We start from the raw sequence: 27,695 nt of genomic DNA on the forward strand, positions 1-27,695 counted from the left end.
CATATGATAAAACAGAAAACAGCGGAAGACTTAACTTCTGAAAATACGAGCTAACTTTTTCTTTTTCTTTTTAAATTCTCATTCGTCGTAAACGAAAAACGGGCAGAGTTTCCTCTATAAATCGGACAACTGGGGATTTTCCAATCCCTCACAGAAGCATTTCCTGATAAACAGTTTATACAAATATAATCAAATGCCCATCCATGGGCGCATGCATAACTTGGCTCAGTGCCACTATATCTAACAGCATGCAATCCAACACGTAAACATATCTGAATACTACCTCATCATATAACGTGCCTGAATACCCAAATGTACATGCATCAAAGCGACAGACATGTACAAAACATATACAGGCCATATACAAAATAAAGGATCAATATCATGATCCATCAAATGCGAAAATACTAAAATACATCAAACACTCCAAAAAGGTAGTAGCCTACAGCCACTCAAAATCCGGTCTGTCAACTGCCTCAGCCACGTGTCGTGTCCCTGCCTAGTGAGGACTCACCGGAAATCTGGGCACCTGAAAATGTGTCCCCAAAGAGGGGTGAGATTACAAATCTCAATAAGCTCCAGGTTTATAGAGAATTCTCCATACCCCTGGCTCACTCCTGCATGAAAGTCAGATACAAAGTATACGAATACAACATATAACAGATATCATAACAGAACAGAGCATATATCCTTATCATATCAGAGATGTGCGCCGTCATTCCCAAGGGAGGACCCCAAGCGGAAATCAACGCACGTGTTCCCGAGGGAGGACCCCAAAGCGGAACCAGACATATCAGAGGAGTACACCATCGGTCCCGAGGGAGGACCCCAAAGCGGACGTCCGGGTACTATACAATCAATGGCCAGAGATTGTTACAGAAATCAAATTACAGAAGTCATATCAGAGCAAAACATATCATGTTATCAAATAACTCTATATGAATGCATCTATACAAAGCATCTAAATCACAGTCATACAGTCCAACCATAGTTCACTAACCATGGTGGAGCACTCAAGCAGGAAAAGACTCCTTAAACATAGAGCTTACCTCTTGAAGCTTTACCAATACGCTTACTTGTGGAACAAGTTACTTTTATCACTTCAAGAGATTTCCGATCCTTCTCAATCCCTAGGCACACCTAGAGAATAATTTACAATGCATCAATAAAATGATGCAATACCATAATTATTTCATAAGCATACATTTTATCGCTTATTTTCCTTTCTTTGCATTTTTGCCAATCCTATGCCAATACACAAGTCTAGACCCCTTTATAACCGTTGGTGTTCTTTAATTTAATCAACCATTCCCTTAGGAATTTTCAACATAAATCATGCTACTTTTCTTCAAAACTCATCACTTTTATACAATTTATTACAACACATTTTATTTAAAATAAAATGTACAAAATATATCCCTAAATACCCTATAGGTCGAATCCTATAAGGGGAATTTCCAAAGATCCTTCTCTTTTACAATACATTTTCGTTACTTCATTACAACTTGCAAACACCTAGGAATGCTTCCACTAAATTCCTATTTTGAGTTTAGACACCAAGTCCTTTTTACTTAGGCATTCTTACTAACTCATCCATTTTCACTCATTTCCAACACACTATACCTTCACAATACATAATATAATTTTTCCACAATAACTCCTACTCACTCCATGATGGCCGAAACCTAGGAGGAAAATGCAATAGGGCTTTTAAATTTTTATATCACATGTGGATGCTTACTCAACACTATAACTTCCTAAACAACAATAATCTATCATAAATTTCACATTCTAACATCAATTATTCCCCACTCACAACATGCTCATATATTTCATAACTTAAATCATCAAAATAATATCATGGAAATAGAGGTTTCTTACCTCTAAACACTTGTACAAAGCCTAGAGAGCAATCTCCAAGCCAAGCTCCATCAAAAACTCACTTTTTCTCCTCCAATGAATAGTAACTCGAAAATGAGAGGAGGAATAACTCTTCACACACTCAACTATAGCTCAAATGGATAGGTGCAATGGATTCATTGAGTAGTTCCTAATCAATTTTATGTGGTGGGTTATTAGATTTGGTGGAAGATTCAAAGAGAATCAACAAAATCAAAAAAAAATACCCTAACCCCCTTTCTCATGGTGCAGCTCGGGTTTGGAGTGAGGAGAGGAGAGAGAATTTTATTTGGAAATGAAGCTTAAGTGACTTAAAAAGGTGAGCACATGTGGCCTTTTACCCGGGTATTTTTCTTTCGCGTATTTTCACTTAAACTAACCCGGAACTAACTCAAAGCTACAAATATATTTTTATTTTTCTAAAGTCATTTACATTAACTGTTATTTTCTAAGGAACAATATTTATAATTCACAGTATGGTTTTTGCACCGTTTTTAACGAAATGCACTGTGAACCACTAACTGTACTTTATTTAATTCTGAAACTTAACACTTATAAACTTATCATTTTCTTGGGCCTATATTGACTTGCTTGGCATATATTGGACTTTCTTATTCTTACTTCATCAATTATTTATTTCTGGACTCTACCGGTTGCTTAAACAGCAGTACAAAATACCCGGTAGAAACACTATTCGCGAGATTTTCACGGAAAGTGCCAGACTGTACAATTTTTCGTTCTGAACTCATATTTGTCGTCAGAATTATCAAATTATGTCTCTAACATTATTTTGCTCTTTTAAGCTCTACCGGTTAATTCACAAAACTGTAAATTCTCCAGCAGAACGCACTGTTCATAACATAGTCATGATTACAGTCAAAATACTCGAAATTGCTCACTGAATCTAATTATGGCATTTAAATCCTTAAATTAAATCTCTAACTAAGATTTACCAGTTAGGGTCATTATAGGGTCATCCCTAGGGATTGATTGTGTACATATCTGATATGTTGTTGTTTCCGCTTGGGGTACTCCCTTAGGGAACACGTACGTTAATTTCCGCTTGAGGTCATCCCTTGGGAATAACTGTGTACGTCTCTGATAAGATATGTGTATATGTTTTGTTTAGTTATGATATTTGATTATATGACATGTTTTATGTGATATGTATGATGATTTTGTAAATGATATTTGTTACGTACATTGATTTCCGCTTGGGGTCATCCCTTGGGAACGATTGCGTACGTCTCTGATATAACATTTTTGTTCTGATGTAAGTATTGTGATGATGTTGTAAATGATATTTGTTACGTGCGTTGATTTCCGCTTGGGGTCATCCCTTGGGAATGACTGCTTATGTCTTTGATAAGATATGTATATATGCTTTGTTTAGTTATGATAATTGCTTATATGATGTTTTGTATATTATGTATCTGACTGTCATGCAGGAAGTGAGCCCAGGATATGGAGAGTTTTCCATAAACCTGAAGTTTACTAGAGATTCGTCTCTAACCCCATTTGGGGATATGATTTCAGGAACACAGTTAATTGAAGAGCCTCATGGGACAAGGACACTAACTGTGGCTAGAGGTACTAGTATGAGGATGTGGAGTTCTGGGTGGTTGGAGGCTACTATTTATTTTAGACGTATTTTTGAAAAAGATGTATTGTTGTATAGTGTTCATATTCGATGCATGTACATTTGTGTATTCAGGCATGTTGATATGACTATGTAATATTCAGTTATGTTATGTATTGGATTGCATGCTATTAGATTAGTGGCACGGAGCCAAGTTCTGCATGCGCCCATGGATGGGTATCTGAGTATATTTGCATGACTGGTACTTCTGGATATATATATTGTTTAAACTGTCTATCAAGAACTCTAGAGAGTGGGATTGAAAGATCTCCAGTTATCCGATTTACAGAGATTACTTTGTCCGATTTTCGTTTACGCCTAAGGAGAATTAAAAGGGAAAAAGAAAAAGTTAGCTCGTATTTTCGTAAGTTTAAGTCTTCCGCTGTTTCTGTTAAGTATCATATGTATGTTAATTGAACCGGCTCGAGGCTGGGGATGTTACAAGAAGTTTTCCCAAAATTAAAAACACTACAATTTTATTTTAAAGGATATGTAAATATTCAAATACCAAACTCCACATATTAGAAATTATCATAAATAGTTTACAAAAAAGAAAATATCACAAATAAGACTGCATTTCCAGAAGGATTGCAAAACAAATTTCCTAATTATTACAACACAAGAATCAAAGAACAAGGAGACCGTAACCTCGTCTGACCGAATGCTAATATATATATATATATATATATATATATATATATATATATATATATATTAACGTACCATCAGCTTGAGTGAAATATCCAGTAAATATAAGAAACAGAATATACACCATCTCCTTGCAAATCACACATTCCGAAATTCTGTGTAAACAGGAATACTGAATGAGTGAATGGAAAGAAAAGAACAAGCGGGAGTAAGATTCCAATATGGTTATTGACATTACATAAAAAATAGAAAACCTGAAAGAAAAACTTGAACTCACTGATTACTATCTTGAACATAACAATTACAATTTATAGATCAAAACTTCTTCCCCGGGTGCCACTTTATGCTGCATCCAACACTTCATACAAATAGAAAAACACAACCATAAGCACATGATCATGAAAGAGACCAAAGCTTGAAAGGAGCTCAAACAACTAAAAGTAGAAGAATATGTATAAAGTACCTAGGTTTTTGCTCTGATGATACTTGCTGGCCACTTAGAACAAGATCTATTGCCAAGCTCAAGTCTCTATATAAAGAAGATCAAATGGTTACTGCTATCAAAAGATTAAGAATGTTCGAATAATTGTTCGATGCTATCTCAATTATAAGAAACCAACCTTCCAGTGACTGGTACATTATTACTTGGCCGTGAATCATCAAACTGGCCATGATAAACCAACTCAAACGGCCTTCGACCATCCTGTTACAATTTGATTAATTGATGGAAATATGTTATACAATGACATTTGATGGTTTAGTTTAACCCCAAATCAAAGTCACTGATCAATGTGCAATACGATGACCAATACTGGTTGTTATTACCTTTTTGAAAAGCATAAATTCAGGTGTACAAATTGCTCCAAAATCTCGTGCAACATCCTGTGACTGCAACCAAAAACATTTCATCAAATATCAGGGTTTTACCAAATTAAAAATAAAGGTAACATCAGATCTTCAATAAGTTGGTTGCTTTTAATTAACCCTCAGATGAAAAGTCCTCTGCAATAAGGATGCAATTCCATTTGAGTTATTGCTATCAGAAAAGAGCTTCTAATTTCAGGATAAAAATGTTAATATGATTTGGAAAACACATTAGTTTTGGGATAAAAATGTTAATGATAAATTGTTGACATTCAATATGTATTAACGGTTCAGATATTCATATCATAAAAAGAAACACATTATTAAATAATTCTACAAAGAACAATATTTGGCTGCTACCTAAGGAGCAGTCAAAGCCTGCAATTTATTTTTGTTGTTGTTGTTGTGGGGGGGGGGGGGGGGTTATATTCATATGACACCTTGCTACAGGCACATATTTTAATACGGAGAAAACAGTGTAGATTGACCACTTTTTGCTCGGTGATGTCTTGTGAATTTTGAGTTTCAATGATAGTTTGGGTAACTCTTTGCTTAACATGATTTCCAGTAGTGGATTATAATAGTTTCATCATAGTGATATCAACATGAAATTCAGCCCACATTAAAGGCAAATAGAGCATGCTACCAACTGCAGGGTAAAAGTGTGGAGGCCAGAGAATGTTACCGAAGGATTTTAAAGTATGACCATAAAAAGGATGATGTTTCGCCTAATCTGGTCAGATAATAAATATACAATTGAATAGGCAAAGCCAAATAGGCTCTGCACAACTAGTAAAGCATGTGAATTGTAAATAAACAAAACAGGTTATGATTTACTGAAGCATACCTCGTCATATAGGTAAGGGAAAGGATAGTCAAACAGCTTAGCTTCTTCCGCCATGAATTCTGGACCATCCTGTGGGGCATAATTTCAAGTTGGACAAATCAATCCTTACTCTCAATCTAGCTTTATTCCGGGATATGAAGTTACTCAAACCTGGGGGTGAGTAGCTACAGAATTTGAAGATACAGCAACGGCGGCAAGTCCTTTCTGGAGAAAGAGGAAACAACATTCTTATAATCGTTTTTACTTATGCAAGTTCGAGCTGCTACAGAAGAAAGAAATAAATTTCTTCTAGGGTAATTGATTTGTGTACCTCCTTATAGAATTTTGTAAGCTTTACAATGTCTTTTTTCAGATGCTTAACAAATGGACAGTGATTGCATATAAACATAACCTGCATGACCACATAAAGTGGGAGGAAAAACGAGCATTGTCATATAACTGAGCAGGGAGAAAGATCGCATTTTCACTAAATTAGCAAACTAGAGACAGGACTTAAAACAGAATTTCCAAAACACTCATGCTTTGTGTATCACAATTCATAAGGAAGAACTGCCAGAACAGTTCATAAAACTTAGTGTTGTAAATATTAGGTCTTTTATTAGATGTTTTATTATTATTATTTGTTGTATTGGGCCAAGCCCATTAGGTCAAGAATTAGGTCTTTTAATCTCTATAAATAGAGACCTCTTTGTATCAGATTAATAACACAATTAATAATATTTTCTGATTACCCTTTTTCAAGTCTTAGCCACAAAATGAAGCTACTTATCAAGCTGCTATTCTATAGTATATTTTTTAATGAATTGTTGTATGAATATGAAAATTACTTGGAAATGCTACCACTTTGACAAGATTTATATTGAAATGAATTCCTTACCATTCTATATTCAAGGCTCCAAACATAGCCTAATAAATTTGAATAATCAGTGAAGTGAGCAAAACAAACAAAGATGACAAAAAATACAAAGATTGAAGGGTAAGTGGCGTCCTACCAGTAGAGCTGGATATGCTTCAAAATCCTCCAATGTCCAAACCTTCCCAGTAAGAGGCTCTGGAAGCTAATTCAATTTGAATCCATTTTAATAAATAAAAAAAATGTAAATATTCCATTTTTGAAAGAATATAATAAACAAATAAAATAAAGGTAAAAAAAACCTGAAATTGGGGGGCTCTGAAGCCCAAGGTAGCACCTTTGGACTCCGTTCTAGCACCACGAATCACGAGCCTTCTTGGGGATGACTTTTCGTTGAGTTGCAGCCGCAGAGGATGAAAACCCAATTTGGAAACAGAACACGCATGTAAGAATGAGAATCCAGTGGCAGTAGCAGTAGAACCTAACTGCAAAAAAGGTGACCCAACAGAAGACACTCTCACTCTCAGTGCCATTACTACTGGGTTACTCCAACGTTCACCTCAACCTCAATTTTCCATCATCATCTTCTTCTTTTCTGGTCTTCTTTTTTCCATGCCTTTTTTTTTTTTTAATAAAATAAATAAATAAATAGTAGTTAGTCATGTTAATGCTGAAAGATAATAATTATGTCCAGAGTTTCTTTACATTTTATCGTTAAATTAAAGGGAAATGTTTTCATGAGAAATTTATCTCATGATAAATTCGAGTTAGTATTTTTCTTTATTCTTTTTTAAATTGTGAGATTGACCTAAATTAATATTATATATATTTTGTAATACAAATGTTTACATAAAATAATATTATCTCATGTAATATAAAAAAATTATTGTCCTAAATTAAATTATAATATCTATATTTTGTTAATTAAAATTTGTCTTTACGTGAAAATAAGTGGGAAAAACCTTTTAGTTATTATTTTTGAAAAATTAATATCACCGTATTTCTTAGAGTTGAGTATTTATTTATTTTTCTTTTCTTTTGGGTTGTGCTGGACTGCTGTTCCTCGTAATGCAACCGCTCTTAATGGGCCTAGATCCAATTGATGTAATTGGAATGATAACGACAGTAGGACTTAGCTATGGTAGCCCAAGTCCTATGACCGAAATACTAAGATCAATATTTGGGTCATTAAAATTTTTAGACAAAAAATATTTTCTACTCTACCAAATTCTCTTTTATGGGTTAAAGCCTTCAATTATTTCCGCCTTGTGTCTGTATTCTCTGGACCTTTGTAGCTCAGGTCAGTTAACCAAAAAAATTTAAAATGAGGTTCAAATATAAATAAATAATATATGTTTGATTCCAATCTATTGTTAATGTAACTTTTTTTATATTATTTAATTATATCGTGACATCATATTATTAATTGATAATATTAAAAATTATTGTACTGCTAATAAGTTAAAATTAAATAAAAATAAAAGAGCAACTGATGTGAAATGACTAGAAAAGAAATAGAGGTTCTCAATGAATGGGCCACCGCGACTGGAGTACGAGGTTTGTTTCATTCTAATAATGGAAGCAGGACCACGTCCACAATGGAAGCAGCTATTGATAATGTTAATAAAATTGTAAACCCAATTGAATTTAATATTTTTTGCCGACAATAATAAACTATCATTTGTTTTTGGTAGACAAAACGTTCATTTTTATTTGAAAACTAACAGCGCATGAAATTTTTCATTTATTTAAGTCTACTCTGATTTATATTATTATTATTTTTGTCATTTGGTATGACGGAAGAAAATGTTTTTTTTTTCTAAAAAATAAACAACAATTTGGTATTTTTCTTTAGCAGCGTAACAATGTCAATGTCCACTAAAAGGAAAACATAGGCGCAAAAACGTAGAAAGGAAATTAGTTTTACTAATTCCTGTTGGTTATTTATGTAAAATGACTTAGATTGTGTTCCCAGATGAAACATCACATGTAATCACTGATCACCAACAACACTATCACGAATTCTGGATAAAAATTAATGATGAATTAGTACGTAAAAACTTAACCTCCAATGGTTAAAATTAAGCCATCATTAATCTAACTGAAAGTCCCGATTACTGCATTAAAATATATTTTTTCTATAGTTACTTCAGGAAAATTGAATCGCATGTCAAATTAAGAAACACTTCATGGAGCAAACTAAATATAAGTAACATCTTCAACTTGAAATTTGTCCAGTTTCAAGGCTTAAAGTTTTTAGTTTATTTAAAGATTTAAATTGGTCAGCATACATAAAAGGCTTAAGCTCATTAGCCTATTTAAGAGTGGACCTCTTGATTTATTTAAGTATTTTATTACAAAGTAAGTCTTTTTTTTTTTTTTTTTTTTACAAATCTTTTAAATTGACTTTTAAGTTAGATTATATTTTTAAAAAGGCCAGTTCATACCTTATAAAAACTAAACTTGTATCCGGAAAAATAAAAAATTAAACTCTGTCAGACCTAACCCTTTTTCTTTTCTTTTTTTGGGCAAACGACCTAACCCATTTTTACTTAAAAATAAGTTAGATGAACTATTAGAAATTATGAGTTATTTTATTTTCAACCTACTTTGACTTGATTTATTTATCACACATGTAATTAGACTTAAGAGTTTGGAAAGGTTAACTTATAGGCCTTTTAATAATACAACGTTATTCAGTGTTGAATAATTCAGTAAAATTAAAGTTAATACTTAATACAACATTATTCACTGTTGAATAATTCAGTAAAATTAAGTTACCTTCAAAAGAATCTAGCACGTTCACACGACGATATACGATATATACGTACACAAATGTATTTTCTATTGCGGATGACAACCCATATGTAAATTGTTAACATCAGCACTTCTGCACGTGGAGGGCATAACGAAGCTATAACCCAATATAAGATAAAGGCTCAAATTAAATACTAAGTTAATAAGCAAATATGTTTTATCTGTATATATACATTCTTCAAAGTAAATAATTAAGCCCCAGTATTCATGGATTCATGAACCTACATACCATCCAATGACATAATGATCTGGACAAGATTCCAATTAACTCTGGCTCAAAAGGTCTTCTAAACTAGTCAATCAAAAAACACATCTAGCATGCCCCCATATTGAGGCTACATGAGCTATCAAGTAGGATACACGCAAAAGAATTAAAAAATTGAACTCAACTGTAAACTGAATCAAATTGTTCTTAAAACAATCGATTTTTAAAGATTAAATCATGAACCGAACTGGTTTTTAAAGAACCAGTTCAAGAACTGAATCGGTTTTTAGAAACCAATTCAAGAACTGAACCGAACTGTTTTCAAAACGAATCGAACCATTTTATCTCTTTATTTCTTTTCTTTTCAGAATAGGTTCAACTCGAACCGATTTCAAAACGAACCGAACCGTTTAAACCAATTCGGTTCAGTTCTTTAAAAAATTTAGTTCAATTCGACCTATGCACACTCCTAGTTACACCACATATTATAGAAGGAGAAGTCAACATTCAGATACGATCATCTTCTCTGAATATATTTAAGTTCATTAATTAAATACCGACTTGAATGTCAGAATACTTTGCATGTACCTATCCTCCCTTGTTCTAGAAAAAACATAGTTGTGTCATTGAAGATCCCATCCCATACAACAAAGCTAAGATCATGTTTCCTCTGCTAGACTGAACAAAACACCTATTTAGACCAAATTCAACCTATATGATTATTGAGTAATCAACTTCTTATTTTGCTGGAAAACCAATTTTCATTCCCGAGACATCGAAATGGTGGTGTTTATTTATTTTTTTGATTTAATTTGTTAGTGGGTCCCACCATAGTCCTCTATTTGCAGGAAATCTAATTTTTGTCCTGCAACATGAGAGGTTGAGTATACCCATTATTATTAGGCCTAACTCTTGTGGACTGATATATGTGTGTGTGTGAGTTATTAATGTTGTTAAAATCAAGTTTCTACGTAGAAAAGAAAAGAATGGTAGAAACATAAATCGTAGAAATGACACGAAACGTAAAATTTTTACTACTTAAAGATCAATATACAAAATGATATGTGTGTGTGTGTGTGTGTCACATAAGTCACTATTGTTAATTCAATGAAAAACTTTATATTTAAAATATATAAGTCACATAACTATGTAAGACGTATATCCAAAAACACAAAAAGAGTTTAACAACTCCTACAACCAAGTTCCAAAACATCAAAGAATAAAGTTTAATAACTCTTAAATTATATCAATTGATTCAAATCAAACACATCATCTTGCATCAGTTGCTTGTCCTCAATGTTCTCTTCTCTTGCTCCTATAACAAGTTCATTTGCAATAAAACATAATAGATTGATTTTAAACTCACCTCAGCTTGGTACTCAAACTCTTCACCAGTGACTTCACCCTCTTCTTTCTTTGCAACAGCAACCACGAGTGAGGTTTTTTTTTCCAGATAGCTAAAAGAAGATACTGTGCATTTTTATTTGGGAGAAATGAAAATAGATTTATTTTTTTTAATATAGTCGTGGGTTTAAAGTTGACCCAATTTAGTTTTTTTTTTGTTATAAAACCCGGTTCAGTTTTTTTGTTTAAGTAAAAACGTAGAAACTCGTGTTTTCACTGTATTTACGTTTTTACATGACGTTTTTACCAGTTTTTTTTTTTGAAGAATTTTTACTTGCGTTTTAATACGTGCAACTTTAGTAAAAACATAAATTTTTATGTTTTTACACTAGTTTTTTTTTTTGGCTTTTACACTAATTTTTAACAACAATGTAAATTATCATAATTTTATTAATCTAATAAAAATTATAATGTACTTTTTAATTTAATTTAAATTTAACGAACGAAAAGGTAAAAGCTATTGTATTGGCTGAACTCAAACTTTAAAAAGAGAAACTGTTGCATGAACTGGTTTTCCAAAAAAAAAAATTCGTAGACACAAGTTTTCCATTTTTAAAAATTAAAGTATATATCTATAATAGTGCACTTTTTTTAAGCTAACATTTATGTTATACTATAACATTGTATGCCAAAAAAAACTTTGCAAAGAAGAATAAAAGAAGAGAAGTGTTATATTTATAAATATTTTGTTTACAAACTACATAATGTATTTCCAGAAATATACTAAGGTACATTATGTACTTTCGGGAGTACATAGTATAGCTTGCAAAAATTTATAAAAGAAATTTGTAAACGAATCCTTCAATATACAGTAATATTCAACAAGAATAAGTGAGCACACTTTTAAGAATAAAACTAAAATTCGAATTATAAAAACCAATTAAGATGATGTGAAATTGATTAAATATTAAAATAATGACATAATTAAACTTATCGGGTGATGTAACATATTAATATTATTAAATTGAAGAAGTTATATTTATAAAATTTTTCGCGTATAAATTCTTATAACTAAAATTTTAATCGTTGATTTTTATCAATCTAATAGTTATAATTTATTGAAAATTAACAATCAATTAATAAGTGTGATCTAATAAATTGTAATCGTTAGATTGATGAAAATTAACTGTTAAAATTTGATTGTAAAAATTTAAAAATAATTTAGTTTATAAATATAACACTTCACTTATTAAATTTATGTGTACAAATATTGTACACTAACAATACACCAAAATTATATTCTATGTAGTAAATACTTCAAGTTGTTTAAAAAAAAAAAAAAAACTTCAAGTTGTCACCTTTGTTTCCTGAACAATTTTTTTTTTTATATTGACTTTAATTATTTCTTTGAGATAAGTTGATATTTGTAATATCATTATAAGTTTCAATTCTTCTCCTCCTTTCTTTATTTCTTTTTTTTTTCTTTTATTATTTTCAATAAGATAGAACTAACTCAATCACTCAATTGAACAATATCCTTGCTTGAAGATAAATCTTTAAACTTCTATTTCATAATAGAACGCTGATGTAACTGTAAAATTGATTCTGAAATGGAGAACACCATACGTATCCACTAATGAGCAACTAACTCAACCAGATGATTTAAAATACAGCAGATAAATAATTAGGAATGCGCTATTCTGAAAAAAAAAAAAAACAACAATAAAAAACCCTATCCTTGGACAGGAACATATCAAAGGTTTGTCGTGTGGTTGCTATACATGTTACCAGTTACAAAACTGAATAACTTCCAACACAAAACTGATTGCCACCCTAAGTGGGGTACGGGGATTGTAAAATAGGGATGGGTTTGGGCACAAAACATTTTTCCATATACAAGATTGGGGATAATTATCCAATTAGGTTTATAGGCTTGATTATTTTAGAACCAATTTGATGTCAGAACAAGCACTAATTTAATAGATATTAAAATCCTAATTTAATGTATTTTGAAATGGAATTCGGTCCAAAAAAATAAAAAAAGACTAACAACAATGGAAATCCATTTCCAAATACAATAAATTAGGATTTTAATATCTATTATATTATCTCCTGTCGAATCCAAACACCAGCAATGGGCAAAAAGAATGACATTTTCTCTCCCAATTGTGAAAGCAGATCATGCTAATGAAGTTCTGAAGCAAGGCCCAAGAATTGACACTAAGATTTGTAAATTCCAAGTAGCAGTAAAAAGACAACTAGTTAATGCTAACTTGAGATAAACGGCCAGATTTTTTTGCCTTGTCAATTTAAGACATGGGACCTACATGGATTTGATTAATTCAGATAATGTTTTATTAACACAAGGTAGGGAGGTGGAATAGATCATGATTACTACAAGGTCAAATATAAAGTCACTATCAATGGCGTAGAGAGAAAAATGATAGCACAAGAATATTATTAGCAAAGCAAAATAAATAAATAAATAAATAAAGAGTTTAAGCCAAAGAAGCTATTTTACCAGAAGTGTAGGACAATCAATCAATGGCAAAGCAAGACTCTCTCTCTCTCTCTCCCCCTCTCTCTAGTCTCTACCCACTAGCATGTACAAGTACAATATTTGAACAATTAATAACAATCGGAAGACCAAGTTAAACGTATTTATAAAGAACCCCAGTTGGGTATTGGGATCTATACATATATATATATATATATATATATATATATCAGACTATCAGAGAAGTGGAAGAGGGAGGAGGAGGTAAGATAAGGAATATGAAAAGGAGCAGAGATATGGAGAAGAGATCAGAGGTAAACTCTGTCATTGATGAACTATCCATGCTTGTTATAGTTAAACCTGGAGGAAATCATGAGGCTGCACACATCCCCACCAAGCCTTTCCTATCTCTATGTTACTTGGTTCTACAAGTTCTTGGTGGGTTTACTTACTTTTTCTCTTTATTTTCCAAACATGATTGTGATGTAACACCAAACACATTGTCACTATGCTCTTGCAGATAAGATAGGGCCAACAATGGTTGTTTTGAGACAAGACGTTCAACAGAATATTAAGGTAAAAATAAAATTTTTATGGTATAGCCAAACTCTCAATTCAATTTACTATTTTTTTTTATTTTTTTTTCCTTTCTTTCTTTTTACCTTTAAAATTTGTGTGTTTCTTGTCTATTAGCATGAGGTGTATTGACTACCAGTTTTTCAGTTAAACATATGGTTGCACATTGCTCTACCAGTCAACTGCAAATTATTAGCTTATGCTATTATGTTCTGTGTTATTGCAGAGATTGGAAGTGATGTATGAATCAAATACCTCACTGAATTCAAATCTGGTTGAGATATTGAAATCAGAAGCTAGCAAAGGCAACGCAAGGAAGAGGTGTAGTTGCAGTAAAGCCTTTGTTTGGCTCACTAGGTGATCATATATTTTTAGTGTTCTTTTCTTTTCCTATTTTGTTATTCCTTACACTTAGGTTTAGGTTGCATCATCAACTCTTAAAATTGTTGAGAAAAAAGAACAGACCAATTACTGTTACTCAGATTAAATGAAAGGAAGAAATTATCTTTCCTTGTATACTCTCCATATGTGTAAGTTTCGTAATTTTCACTTACAGTTGTGCCGCTCTGCAGATCCCTGGATTTCTCCTCAGCATTGTTACAAACACTAGCAAAAGATCCTCAAAAGAATATGGAGCAAGTAGTTCAAGAGTCTTATGCTGCAACTTTGGCACCTTGGCATGGATGGATTTCATCAGCTGCTTTCAGAGTACTAACCATTTTTTTTCTTTTCTTCCTTTATTCAATCAGTTTTATGCTTGTTGATGGATTTTATAGGCTAACCTATGGTCATGGGACATTTATTTCTCAAATTCTTGACCTTATGAAATCCTGTACTTAATAAAAAACTTGCACAATTTAGCATAGGGACCAAAATTGAACAATTGGTTTATGCTTAACTAACAGAAATGGCACTGCAGGTGGCTTTAAAACTAGTGCCAGATAGTAAAACTTTCGTGGATCTCCTCAGGGAAAAAGATGAAAACTGTGATACCCTAAATGAGAAAATGCAGATCTTGGTGTCTTTGCTTGTGCCTTTTCTTGAGGATATCCATTGTATTCTAGTAAGTTTGATTTCGTGCTCCCAAACATAACATCAATTGGTCATGCTCATTCAATTTCCTGTCACATACTTATGACTTATGAGTATATATTTTTTCTTTTACAGAAAGTATATAACTTGGACAGGCTTAAGTCAACTTGAAGTCAAGATAGAAGAACAGATGTACAGGTTTGTGTATTATACATTTTGGTTTCCGTCTCCACTCTTCTCATGTAAATGGCTTGTACAGTGAAATTTGTATCAATACAACTCTTTAGTTACAAGTTTGCATCCGGCTGGTCAACATGGGTATATTTATACATCAACTTTTTGTTAGTTGAATTTCAGTTTGATTTTATCTACACGGAGGATCTAATTTGAAGGTGTGCTACATGTTAAACACGCAAAATTAATTAGACTTGAATATGACAAAAGTGTAAGTTTAATTTTACTTATCAAATATCGTTGGCACAAGTGGTAAGGAGCTTGTGTCTCTTAACTAATGGTCTTGTGTTCGATTCCTGGAAATGGAAAAAATGATCTTGGGAGAACCGTTCCCTTTATAGGGTCCGACAGTGCTCGAACCAGACTAGTCCGAAGGATGAATCATTTAAAGAAACTAAAAAAAAATTGTTTTACTTTTGAGAAGGTATTTTTCAAACCAACTGTGGAAACCAAACTGAGATAAAATTGGCTTGCAGTTTCACGGCAAGTCCGCTATCCCTAGCGCTAAAATTTGATCTCATCATGAAGAATGATGATTTTATGGATCAAACTAATAACCATGTAATCATAGAGACTCACACTATGTCATGAAACTTTTTTTTCCCCCTAAAAGCTTAAGCTGGTAGAGATTGAAGAATGATTAGATATGCACTACTTGGTGGCTAGAGTTGAGTAATTCCTGAGATACATATATGTTTTGTTGTTATTGACCATAACCATGTGCTCTTATATTGGATTATAAAAGGGGCTATATGCTCCAGCTTGCAGTGCTCACACAAGAATTTTCAAAGATAAAATGATAGCTCAGCATAAGGTTTAAGTTTAACTCACTATTATCGTAAGTTTTACGATTGCAAATACCTCACTTTTCTTTTCGTGTTCCTCTTTTTTGGCTTTCACAAGCAGGATTTGCTATTTAGAAGAAATCCCAATCTTGAAGATACTATTAAGCATTCCTTCAAATAAAATTGTCTGCGTGACCAGATTTTTATTTTTCACAATAATTTTCATGATTGAATTCTCGATTGAATAATCATGCCTTGTGTCAAAAATTCAAAATCCTGAAAAAATAAAATTCCGGTTCTGTCCTTCTCAGACAAAATTGCATGTTAGATGCGTGAACTTTACATTAAGTAACATGAACAATGTCATTAAAATTCTATCCGTCAAATGATTGATGTTCAAATGAAATTCATTTGCTTTAATTGTAGTTGCCAGCATGAAGTTTTCTAGACATCCTTTTTCCCATACATATTCTCATAATCCTGTTCCTGTGAGAGCAATGGAACGTAAGACTTTCAATATGGTATAAGGAATCGAATGGACATGTTGAAATATATTGATCAAGTTCATCCCCACAATAAGTTTTTGAAGTCACGTGAATTATACGGAGGATCTTGAAGTGCAATCAGTGCTGCAACTAAGCCAGCATTGCTTGCTATGTTTGGCTCAGTGAACCTTCCATTGCTCCTTAGATCCGTGAACTTATCATCTGTGTCTGGCCCTCCCACCATGGCTCCCAAAAGAACTTGTGGATTCGGGTCTTTAGAGTTTAGCCATCCCTTACCCTCATCACAATTGTAACTCCGGTTACCCCAAGGGATTGATGCACTTCTGTGATGAACTTGGAGTGAGAACTTGTCACCATAGCCCACTAAATAGCTCATTTTCATAGGATTTTGTCCTAATATGTAGTTAACCTGAAGAGCACGTAACAAAAGGAACCAAAAATTAGACTATTTACAATTTATAGGTTGCAGTACAAAATGTTCAAGAGGCTAGGAATTTGCCTGAGAACTAGCAAAATCACGAAGCATTGCCACCGAGAATACATCAGTGTTGCAACTTGCACCAGGTATTTTGAGATGATCAAGGTAATCGCTATACAATTTACTAAGAAAAGATGCTGTTGCAGCATACTGGAGTAATGACCCATTATCAGGTTCCATGATTATCAATCCACCTACCATTATGTTTAATATGAATCATATACACAGATGACATATATATACCTCTATAGTTGGACATTAATTCAACACAAGCAAATAATGTAAAGTTACAATTGATCAGAGAATTAATTACCAGCTGTCCTGCTCAAATATTTGTTGAATAGATAAGAACACATGAGTGAATCGGTTGAGTTTGATGAGAGTTTCAAAACATCCTCATGAGGGAAGCCAGGATCACGGAAATATCGAATACCCGTTAGCAAAACCTACAAGTTCAGGTTAAAATTAAAGCTGCATTAACATTCTCTCATCTAACCTCTCAACTCAAAAGTTCAAAATGGTCATGTTACTAATTTTATATTGTATTTCTCTAACATGTTAAACAAGATAAGCTTTGATATCATGTAAACATTCATTTCAACCCAAAAGCTTAACATAGTGTTGGTTGAAGTTACCGCGACAGCTTCGAGCTTGTTATTCCAATAAAAGATCCCTTTGTCAAAATTTGTTTCAACACTCTTGGCTGATATAAAACTATCAGTTGCATTTGCAAGATAATAAGCATTGTTAGTAGCAAGAAATAACCAAGTTGCTCCCCAGGCCAACTCGTCTTTGTAACCAGATGAGTTGTAAAGCATTATTGCTTGTTTTCCACACTCATCAACCATGGTGTAAGTCCCTTGCTTCGTAGGATCTTCACTTATCACTGCCTCATATAGGCTTTCTGCTGCTTGGACTAGTTTCCCTGAGTAATCTTCCTCTTCTTTGAACACCATCGATGCTGCTGATAATGCTGCCACAACTTCACCACCTAAATCTGTAGCAGAGCTATCACAAATTGAAACTGGTCTCGGATAACTCATGTTTTCAGGTCGTTGCCAACAACTTATGTCATTGTGCACATCGTTATTACTAATGGTACTTCCAACCTAATGAAATAGAAAAACATAGAACAAATTTTTATTTATAACAATTAGTATGTAATTCAGAATAGGAATTATGGTACAAAAAATTATAACTTGCCTGTGAATACAGTGTAAGGTGGGATCCAACTGTTGAATTTGGGGGAATGAACACCTTGAGCAAGTAGTCACTACCCCATCTAATGATATCCCTGACATGGTCAAGCTCACCAATATCAGCATATTTACTTTGATATTCTATAGCACTCCAACTCAACAATGTCATAGTATAAGCTGTTGTGAAGGTAAACTTAATGTTGTTGCCAGAATCATAAAATCCACCAGTAAGACTAGCATTAGCTGAACTCCCATCCTCTAATCCTGAGTCTCCCCGAAATTTCACTGGACTTTTCCTTGGATAATGCCCAGCTGAAAAAATAAATAAAAATAATGAATTACACAAATGTCATGAACCAATTCTTCCAAAAGTTTTAGGCTTTTGATGAAGACACGTGAATAATTTTATATCACATCTCTAACACATCCCGATATACAAGAGCCTTTTAAGTTTGAAGTAAGCGTAATAATGCATGGACCCATCTATCTTGAGGTGGAATTCAACTTTTTAATTAAAAGAATGGGATGACAAGTATAAAACTGTAGATTATTAGATCATAGAAGTTTTGATAACATGTTATGAACAACTCTTGAGAGAGCTTAAACTTTTAATTACAACACATGTATAGTTTTATATTATATCTCTAACCACAAAGAAACAAAGCAGGAAAAGGAAATGTGCTGCAACACAAAGAGAAGTAGTACATTTTTGGGCATCATAAAATGTTAGAGCCTGGTTTATTGCCAGTTTGAGATTGATTGAAGAATCTTGATGCTTGTGCTTCTGATGTAAAAAGTGCACCAGCAGAACCGCTGCTAAGATAGCAAAGATTATTGATACTAACACAAAAACAAAACGATGAAAGTGTTTTCTATCAGTGATAACAAGATTGTAGTCAACAGATTTTGGGTATTGGGAAGGGATAGAATCATAGGCAATGGAAGACTTGGGAACAAGTTTGTAGTCAAGCTGAATAGAGCTCCAGCGGCTGGCTGAAGGAAGAAGACGACCTGCCTCTGAAACTGTATGTGCAAATCTCACAGGTTGCCTCTCTGTTTCAAAAGTAGATGACACTGTTGGTGACATGATTGTTGTAATTAGGACGTGTTGAAGCAGAAAATAGAATGAAAAAATGGATCATGCACTCACTGCCTCAGAAGAAGTGGCTTCTTAATTTTTATCTAAATTAGCTCGTTTGGCCTATAAGATCCTCTAAAAAATTACTGTTTATTTTGATTAGAGAATTTATGTAATTTATGATTTGTTTTTTCAAACCATTATGTGTCAAAATTGAATTGGGTTGATATTCCAAAGCATGAGTTTGTCTTTTATTTGCCGTCCAAATTATAGCATTACATGGGATGCCTTAAAGTAAACGTTATACAAATAAAGGCAAATGTTTCCTTATAACTGCCAAAGTTGTATGTGAGTAACAATGATTAAGTTCAAAAACTTGAAGCAATGACCTAAGCCTCATCTGGATATTATCACCTTAGCAGGAATAGAATGCTACCTAAGAAGGAAGCCATGGAGGATGAAGAGCAAAAATACATTGAAGTAACCATTCTTTGATGATTTAGGGGTGTCCTCTCCCTATCTATATCTATATTCTATATATATTAATAAACTAACCTTAAGAAGTACTAATGATAATGTTAACTATTAATTACACTGTAGTATTATACATTCTGTTTTAATTGATTTTTTCCGTTTTGAGTTTATACTAAAAAATTATTTTGTATAAGGGGGTTACATAATCTAATGAAAAAGTCTAAAATTACAAATATAATTTTAATGTAAATATTCCAAACATTAACTATCGTATTATCTATTTCTCATAAATTAGTATTTTCGAAATTTTATCTTCGCAATCGCTTAAACAATTTTGAGACGGTGGTGTTAATTAGGTGGAGTTTTCTTTAAAATATTTATAATTTAAACCATTTACATTACAGATTAATTCTGCATAGATTTGTATTGTACTTTCGCAATGAGAATTTTTGGATAGTCTTTCTACTTTACGTGTTTTTTCCACAGTATTTATTTTTTTGTCATTCTAATTTCAATATTTAAAGAAATAAAACAATAAAATAAAATAGAATAACAGAGATGCCTCCTCTTGGCTTCTTGGGCCCAAGAGGTCTTTTGCAGCTACCCTTCAAGGCGATTTTAACATACCAGGCGCATATGGCAAAAACAAAACCCAATAAATAAATAAAATTTCATTGGATAAATACTTAAATGCTACCTAAGCAACCATGCGAGGAGTGTCTATTAAAATTCTACCGAAATTTTAATTTATTTATTTTAAGGAATCAAAATATCTACTGAAATATTGTAAATTTTTTAAAATTTCACCTATTAAGGTGAGGTATCAGTGCTTTACCAAATTTCAAGGGTTGCAGAAGAGATGGCCAAAACCGACAGCAAGTGGTTTTCGATCTAAGGCATCATTGAAGCATATGATTCTCAAACCGAAGCATCACTGATGATCTGCTTCGATGCAAGCCTTTTTGAAAGCTTATACACTTTGCACAGCTTGTTGAAAGTGGTTATGAAACCCAGCAACCGAAGCTTTTGCAGAGAAAACAATGATTTTAAAGGAGAATAACAGGGACCAGACAAGGTAAAAGAGAAGGTACTTAGATCAATATGAATCAGGCTTGAAGTAAGCATTGAGGGAAGCAAGCTTATGTGTCAATCCATCCATTGTCTCTTCATTGACCTCATTAATTTTAATAAGAGTTATTTTCGTTTTTTCAACTTATTTTTCCATCGTTATTTTATTTCAACCAAACAAAGATTCGCAAAATTTAACCCAATTTTCTTGGTAAAATTTTGGCCTATCAAATAACTTTTTTTAAATTTCCTTATCAAATTCACTTTCCTACCATATTCTTAGTAATTATATTTACTTGGTAAAAAAAATATCTCATGTACCCAAACGCTCCCTAATAACAGGGATACTGACCAAAATGCCACTGTTCACCAACTTTTTTACCTAAATGCCACGCGAACAGTGTTATTTCCCAATCTGCCACGGGGGCAAGTTCGCTTCTGACACAAGCGACCTCAGTTTGCTGACGTGTCACTTTTTTAGTGGATAACAAGTATTAAATTAAAAAAAAAAATTCAAAAAAAATGAAGTTCGCCTACCATGTAGGGGAACTTGGTTAAAATATTGTTGGAACCGAGGTCGCCTGTGTCAGAAGCGAACTCTGACACCACCAGGAAGCTGACACATCAGCAAACCGAGATCGCTTGTGTCAGAAGCGAACTTGTCCCGTGGCAGATTGGAAAATAATATTGTTCGCGTGACATTTAAGTAAAAAAGTTGGTGAACAGTGGCACAATGATCACTGTTCCCTAATAACAACCCCCAAAGTCTAAAATTTCATCCTTTTACTCCTTCACAATGATCAAAAACATCGAGTATACAAATGATCAAAAACATCAAATCCTTAGGGAAGCGTCATCTATTTATCTGAAATTGGTTGATATATAAATGCGAAACTGAGTTAAATTCATGATGACTGAATACATACGATACTTTTGAAAGTATTTGCGACAAGCTTGACTGAAAATTTCTGATAATTGACTAAACTTATTACACACAAGAAGGTATCACAACCTTAATTTGCTTGGATTATTACTTATGACGTTGCAAGTTTAAACTTTGAACTTGTGCTGCTCTACCCGGTGTTCCTAAGTATAGGGCAGCCTGAAACAACATCTTCATCAGTGCAATCAAAATTAGGACCTTTCAATAGACCTCCAAACAGTTCTGCTGGATCATAGAAGAACTCTACCTTCACAATTTTCGAAGCCTCATCCAACTGTGATGTGACCCAAAAAAGAATAAATTAAAGATAAAAAAAATTACAAAGTGAAAAAATTAATAATAATAATAAGAAAAAATTAAAGGACACACATTTAAGTCATTTCAGTAGAGTAGTAGACACAAAAAAATGTAGGTTTCACTGACAAAAAAAAAGGTACGGGTCTCATGTCTTTATATTAACCTCCTAAAATGACCTGAATGTGTCTTACACACACTTTTCTTTAACAATAATAAGTTTGGATTTGGAAATGGGAAGGAAGTAATTTTACCGTGAAAATGGCCATCCCATACACTTCAATTTTTTCACCAGTTGGGGCGTGACCTTTGAAAGGACCTTCCATGTAACCCCAATGCCTGAACTTGTAAACAATGACGGGTGGTCCAGAATACACTTGGAGAATCTCCAAAGCAAACCCACGTGGGAACGTCGTCGTAAAATCCTTTTGGGATGAATCTGCTGTTTCTTTATATGGATTGTAAGGCATGAGTTTCTCTGGCAGGGATGTTTGCAGTAGAGGGATATACCCTCCACCAAGTTTCCTTTTCTCTTCCAAAGTTATAGGCTTCCTTCCTGTCACCCCTCCCAAATCACAATCAAGCATGTGTGTATATATATAAAGTTCAAAAAACCACAAATATAAGGGCTTTTGACCTAAGAAATGCAAATTTCAAAAAAATCTACTTGTTTAGTTGGTTCACCAAACTGTTTTATCGGATTAATGCAGGAAGACATGTTTCATGTGGCTATGCATTTAGTCACGCACCTAACACATGCATGTTTCTGATAAATCTAAACATGTTTGTACGTGTTTGAACACGTTTGTATCAAGTACACGTTTTTGACAAGTTTCAACACGTTCGTACCTGAACACGTCTATACCAGGTGCGCGTTTCTGACAAGTCTGATTAGCACAATACCAAAATGCGTCATGTTGAGGCATGCGTTCCGTGGCATAGCCTCGTTACAGTCAAAAACACGCATGCGTTCTATGGTAATAAATTATATTTTATTAATATTATAATATTACTTATTTTCATATAACATTTTCCTTAGTTTTGCCAATCCGTTTTGACCCACAACCCAACGAGGCGGGTTGATGGGTTGAAATATGTAACCCAACTCGCCTCGTTTTGGCGGGTTGACTCGTCGGGTTCAACTCATATTGCCACCTCTACTAAACTGGTGGATTTGTTTGAAATTCACATTTCTTAGGTCAAACCCCCCAAATATAAGGAGAAAAAAAAAACATGGGATCCACAAAATGTTGTAAGAAAAATTTTATATATATATATATATATAGGATCAGGATCATTTTACACCGGTGTAAGTTACCATCTCAGTCTTAACCATTGATCTCACTTATATCTAAAGGCTCTAATTTTTTTAGTAAAGTGAGTCATTGGATACAAGTGGATCAATGATCAAGATTGAGTGTAAAACTTCTAACTCTTACACTAGTGTAAGAATATCTTACCCCATATATATATATATATATTGGTGTAAGAATAAAAAATGTTACATTCAAATGTTTGATAAATGAGAATAGTTAGATATAAATAAAATTAAGGATCAGACTGAGAGTACAACATACACTAATGTAAAATAATCCTTATATTATATATATATGGAAAAAAATATTTTTATAATTGCTGCAAATCACATACATTATGTATTTCAAAAAATACATATTATAACTGTCGAAATGAACTATATTTTTTTTACATTTCAAAATTTACACCATGTAATCTAGTGTGGCATGTAAGAATAAAAAATGTTACATTCAAATGTTTGATAAATGAGAATAGTTAGATATAAATAAAATTAAGGATCAAACTGAGAGTATAACATACACTAATGTAAAATAATCCTTATATTATATATATATGAAAAAAAAATTATAATTGCTGCAAGTCACATACATTATGTATTTCAAAAAATACATATTATAACTGTCGAAATGAACTATATTATTTTTTACATTTCAAAATTTACACCATGTAATCTAGTGTGGCAGATAAGTAACTGCAAAAAAATTAAGTCTCGTATATATATACATATATATATATATATATATATATATATATATATATATATAGGGTTCAAACAGTTTGAGATAATTTTATCTCCGGCTACTAAATCATAACCGTATAAAGATAGATCAATGATGATAAAGAAAGAGAAAGAAAAAGGAAATCATAACCATTCAAAGGTGAATCAATTAATATAAGGAAATAAATAAATAAAATGACGTAGTTTTGGAATGGCCAGAGATAAACTTATCAAGCTGCTTTAGAAATGTTTTTTCCATATATATATATATAATCCTTTTTAAATAAGATGAAACGCTACCGTTTAGGCTGAAGGTATATTTGTTAGGATCCACTGATCTGTTCTGATGGAAATCCAGCTTGTGGAACATTTCCATCTCCCAATTCTTCACAAGAGTCTGGACCTTATGTTCAAGTGAATCCAGAGGCCATTCCTGCCATCAAAAGCATGAACGTTTGACATGAACAAGTCTTTTATTAATTTCTGAATGCATAAACAGAGAAAGAGAAATTAAGAAACCTTGGTTCTGCCATCTTCAAATAGCTTGTTGACAGCATCATAATTAGGAGGGGCACCAAATCTCCAATTGGTGTTCTTCTCTTCGTCTTCACGCAAATAGGTGCGGTACTTGTCCTCCATATCACTTGACCATGCCCTCTAAATTTGGAGTTTGGATACAATTTATACCAACAATACTGAGGTTAAGTTCTGCTCAACTACTACATAAAGCAGTATGAGTTTGTCACTGTTCAATTCTTGGAATATGAAATATGAGTTGTGATTTTATTTTATATTTTTTTTAATTTTGAACGTCACGAGACGTATTGGATGAGTCAGCTGACCTATCCTTAAGGCAGTGTTTGTTTCAAGACTTCTGTCGATTTCCCCAGGCAAGTGATTCTAAGTTTGTCAATTGTGTGCGTTTGTTTCACGGATTCTCAATTTTTATCTATGAATATCAGTTAGCTAACTATCCACAGTTACACGTTAAAAAAGAAGAAAAGTACTGTTCCTGAATGCTACTTTGAACATGGTATTTCTATAAAAATCAGATAAGTTGATATAGTGATACAAAACATTGACAATATTATCCCTCACAGGTGAGCAAAGTTTGCACAATAAGTTTTGTAAAAGCTAAAGGGTTATTTTTAAAAGGATAATTTTGTAATTTCAATAAATTTTCTCATCAATATTTTATATTCAACCAAACACACATTCATGAATTTCACTCAATTTTCCTGGTAAAATTTTTTCCAACCAAACAACTTTTTTTACAGTTTCCCACCAAACTCACTTTCCAACCATTTCCCTATCAATTACATTTACCTAGTATTCAAAAAATTTCTCCTCAACCAAACGCCCCCTAAGTATTTTTCAATTTTTGTGACCACTTGACATGTCCTCAAGTTTTTCTTTTTTTTCTTTATATTATCTTTCCTCAAAGTATTTTTCTGCAACCAAACCACTCTTTAAATATCTTGTTTTACATTTTATGGAGCAAAGGCATTTGCTTGCTCGCAGTTTCCCTCAAACTAAATTTATTTTTTATTTTAATAAGCCAAAAACATATAACTTTTAACGCACCCTGTTTAGAAAAATTAAAATCAAGACTAAAGAGAATGTATTGAATTGTGTATTTTACTTGTTTTATTGTTTAAAAAGGAATTTTTGTAAAAGCAGTGTAATAAAAATGATGTGTAAACATTATTATTATTATTATTAATATTATCATCGTATAAAATGTAACAGAGAAATTCTTTTAAAAATTTAAGAAGGGAAGGGTTATATTTATAAAAAAAATTTAACAAACTATATTATGTACTAAGGATAGTACTTTGTGTGTTGGAATATACTATCTTGTGTACATAATATAATTTTGTAAGAGTTTATAAACAAAAAACTTGTAATAATAATTTTTCTCTTTTAAGAATTATATAACTCAATTTTTATTTTTGATGACATTGTTGTATAAAATGCATAAAAAATAAAACTATTTTAATTTATTAGAACTTACGATGTAACTTTCTTAAAGACGTCAAAATTATATAATTTGATTTTGATTTAAAAAATATACTAATAATGAATGCAAATCATTATTAATAAAAATACTTATATTTCAATTAAAGTTTTATGGGCTTTAGTCTCGGGTGTTACAAGAGAGAACTTTATTTCTTTTAGTTTTTTTAAGATATTTTTTGACCAATAGTTGAATACTAATCTTTTTGAGATATAAAGATTATCAAAATGAATTTTACTTCTATCCACAAGATTTTTTTATACACATTGTCAGGGATCAAAGCCCTATTACAAGAGAGACTTTAAATTTCCTATAGAGAAGACAAAGAGGTGGTGCCCAGTGTTTAAAAAAAAAAAAGCCAAGTCATAGATTTCGGTGTGGCTGCAAGAGGAGAAAATAATTGCCCAACTTTTATATATACATGGATAAATTATATTTAGAGAAAACTTCAAAAACTCCCTTACAAGTTTTCTCAAAATTACATAACTCTCCCTCCAAAAATTTTAATTATTTACCCCCTACTTAAAATTTCTTTATCACTTACCCCCTTAATTTAATTTTTCATCCAAAATTTTGTTAACATAGTTAATTTTTTTTTTAAATACCAAAATTACCCAAATAGAAAAAAGAAAAATAGAATTTCTTCACCAACGCAATTTTAGACGAACTCGCGGAATGTTTTCTTTAAGGTAGCCTTGTTAGAATTAGTAATTATTAAAGTTGTTTCTTGGAAATTCTATTGCTAGTAAACAATGGAATTATTAGTGAATGATTTACATCTTAGGGAGTTATTAGTGGACGATTCTATTAAGTATCATGTTGGTTTCTTTGCAATCAACTCCTTGATATTTTTAGCCATGTATAAGGACTTAAAATAATTTGGCATACTGGTTTTATTAAGTTTTTAATTGTATACATAAAATACGATTTTGGAAATTGTATTGTTTAATGGGATAAGATATTGTGACACCCAAGTTATGTTACACTCATGTGACACCCAGTCAATCTCACTGTTAGATCGCTTATATTGATCCAACGGTTATATTTATTTCCATCTTTGTATGGTCATGATTTCCCAAATTTAATATTTTATATTTATTTCTACCTTTGTATGGTTATGATTTCCCATATTTAATGCTTTCACTTTAAATTTGGGAAATCATGACCATACAAAGATGGAAATAAATATAACCGTTGGATCAACATAAGCGATCTAACGGTGAGATTGACTGGGTGTCACATGGGTGTAACATAACTTGGGTGTCACAATATCCTATCCCTTGTTTAATAGCAATGGGATTTGCAGGAAACAATTTTAAAAATTACTAATATAACAAGGCTACCTTAAAGAAAACATTCCATG

General features: G+C 32.4%; 4 protein-coding genes across 8 annotated transcripts; 1 reads left to right on the forward strand and 3 right to left on the reverse strand.

Annotated features, from left to right (window-relative positions):
- Positions 1-201: 201 nt before the first annotated feature.
- On the reverse strand, positions 202-7,355 carry LOC133293545 (uncharacterized). Of its 3 annotated transcripts, XR_009749076.1 has the most exons (11): positions 7,053-7,355; positions 6,890-6,955; positions 6,208-6,288; positions 6,048-6,101; positions 5,898-5,966; positions 5,012-5,074; positions 4,807-4,889; positions 4,650-4,715; positions 4,464-4,544; positions 1,050-1,140; positions 202-529 (listed from the first exon to the last, which is right to left on the reverse strand). XR_009749076.1 is itself a non-coding variant. In XM_061492120.1 (10 exons), exons 1-9 carry the CDS (start codon positions 7,281-7,283, stop codon positions 4,502-4,504), a joined length of 756 nt encoding a protein of 251 aa, XP_061348104.1. In that variant the 5' UTR covers positions 7,284-7,355; the 3' UTR covers positions 203-529; positions 4,464-4,501. The 3 variants fall into 3 exon arrangements, 2 of the variants coding, with proteins under 2 accessions (XP_061348104.1, XP_061348105.1); XM_061492120.1 differs by lacking the exon at positions 1,050-1,140 and having other exon boundaries at positions 203-529; XM_061492121.1 differs by lacking the exons at positions 202-529; positions 1,050-1,140 and adding an exon at positions 4,230-4,341.
- A 6,246-nt stretch (positions 7,356-13,601) lies between these two features.
- On the forward strand, positions 13,602-15,596 carry LOC133293581 (glycolipid transfer protein 2). Of its 2 annotated transcripts, none has more exons than XM_061492171.1 (6): positions 13,602-14,051; positions 14,134-14,189; positions 14,416-14,546; positions 14,762-14,897; positions 15,109-15,256; positions 15,361-15,596. In XM_061492171.1, the coding sequence occupies exons 1-6, from the start codon at positions 13,892-13,894 to the stop codon at positions 15,390-15,392; spliced, it is 663 nt and encodes a 220-aa protein (XP_061348155.1). In that variant the 5' UTR covers positions 13,602-13,891; the 3' UTR covers positions 15,393-15,596. The 2 variants fall into 2 exon arrangements, with proteins under 2 accessions (XP_061348155.1, XP_061348154.1); XM_061492170.1 differs by having other exon boundaries at positions 13,629-14,051; positions 15,109-15,252; positions 15,357-15,588.
- A 1,030-nt stretch (positions 15,597-16,626) lies between these two features.
- Positions 16,627-19,510, reverse strand: LOC133293569 (endoglucanase 25-like). The gene is made up of 6 exons (XM_061492160.1): positions 19,129-19,510; positions 18,428-18,735; positions 17,860-18,333; positions 17,538-17,670; positions 17,246-17,418; positions 16,627-17,155 (listed from the first exon to the last, which is right to left on the reverse strand). Exons 1-6 carry the CDS (start codon positions 19,508-19,510, stop codon positions 16,805-16,807), a joined length of 1,821 nt encoding a protein of 606 aa, XP_061348144.1. The 3' UTR covers positions 16,627-16,804.
- A 2,362-nt stretch (positions 19,511-21,872) lies between these two features.
- On the reverse strand, positions 21,873-25,082 carry LOC133293547 (pathogen-related protein-like). Of its 2 annotated transcripts, XM_061492125.1 has the most exons (5): positions 24,835-25,082; positions 24,616-24,748; positions 22,535-22,836; positions 22,234-22,260; positions 21,873-22,145 (listed from the first exon to the last, which is right to left on the reverse strand). In XM_061492125.1, exons 1-5 carry the CDS (start codon positions 24,952-24,954, stop codon positions 22,074-22,076), a joined length of 654 nt encoding a protein of 217 aa, XP_061348109.1. In that variant the 5' UTR covers positions 24,955-25,082; the 3' UTR covers positions 21,873-22,073. The 2 variants fall into 2 exon arrangements, with proteins under 2 accessions (XP_061348109.1, XP_061348108.1); XM_061492124.1 differs by having other exon boundaries at positions 21,877-22,260; positions 24,835-25,080.
- Between the last annotated feature and the right edge of the window lie 2,613 nt (positions 25,083-27,695).

The sequence above is a fragment of the Gastrolobium bilobum genome, unplaced genomic scaffold, assembly GCF_033153095.1.
Source record: "Gastrolobium bilobum isolate Gb01-03AN ecotype WA unplaced genomic scaffold, APGP_CSIRO_Gbil_v1 utg1090, whole genome shotgun sequence".
Taxonomy (NCBI): Eukaryota; Viridiplantae; Streptophyta; class Magnoliopsida; order Fabales; family Fabaceae; genus Gastrolobium; species Gastrolobium bilobum.

Bases quoted from the DNA above. Each gene is read 5' to 3' on its own strand.
- LOC133293545 (XM_061492120.1), bottom strand. From the start codon at position 7,283: ATGGCACTGAGAGTGAGAGTGTCTTCTGTTGGGTCACCTTTTTTGCAG. The intron at 6,956-7,052 runs GTTTTTTTTACC...AAATTGAATTAG, and splicing joins TCAGAGCCCCCCAATTTCAG to CTTCCAGAGCCTCTTACTGG. The intron at 4,716-4,806 runs GTTGGTTTCTTA...TTCTTTATATAG, and splicing joins AATGTACCAGTCACTGGAAG to AGACTTGAGCTTGGCAATAG.
- LOC133293581 (XM_061492171.1), top strand. From the start codon at position 13,892: ATGAAAAGGAGCAGAGATATGGAGAAGAGATCAGAGGTAAACTCTGTC. The intron at 14,547-14,761 runs GTGATCATATAT...GCCGCTCTGCAG, and splicing joins GCCTTTGTTTGGCTCACTAG to ATCCCTGGATTTCTCCTCAG. The intron at 14,898-15,108 runs GTACTAACCATT...ATGGCACTGCAG, and splicing joins TTTCATCAGCTGCTTTCAGA to GTGGCTTTAAAACTAGTGCC.
- LOC133293569 (XM_061492160.1), bottom strand. From the start codon at position 19,510: ATGTCACCAACAGTGTCATCTACTTTTGAAACAGAGAGGCAACCTGTG. The intron at 18,334-18,427 runs GCAAGTTATAAT...CTATTTCATTAG, and splicing joins ACCTTACACTGTATTCACAG to GTTGGAAGTACCATTAGTAA. The intron at 17,671-17,859 runs GTAACTTCAACC...CTGAACTTGTAG, and splicing joins ACAAGCTCGAAGCTGTCGCG to GTTTTGCTAACGGGTATTCG.
- LOC133293547 (XM_061492124.1), bottom strand. From the start codon at position 24,954: ATGGAGGACAAGTACCGCACCTATTTGCGTGAAGACGAAGAGAAGAAC. The intron at 24,749-24,834 runs GTTTCTTAATTT...TTTTGATGGCAG, and splicing joins TTGAAGATGGCAGAACCAAG to GAATGGCCTCTGGATTCACT. The intron at 22,261-22,534 runs GTAAAATTACTT...GTCACATCACAG, and splicing joins ATGGGATGGCCATTTTCACG to TTGGATGAGGCTTCGAAAAT.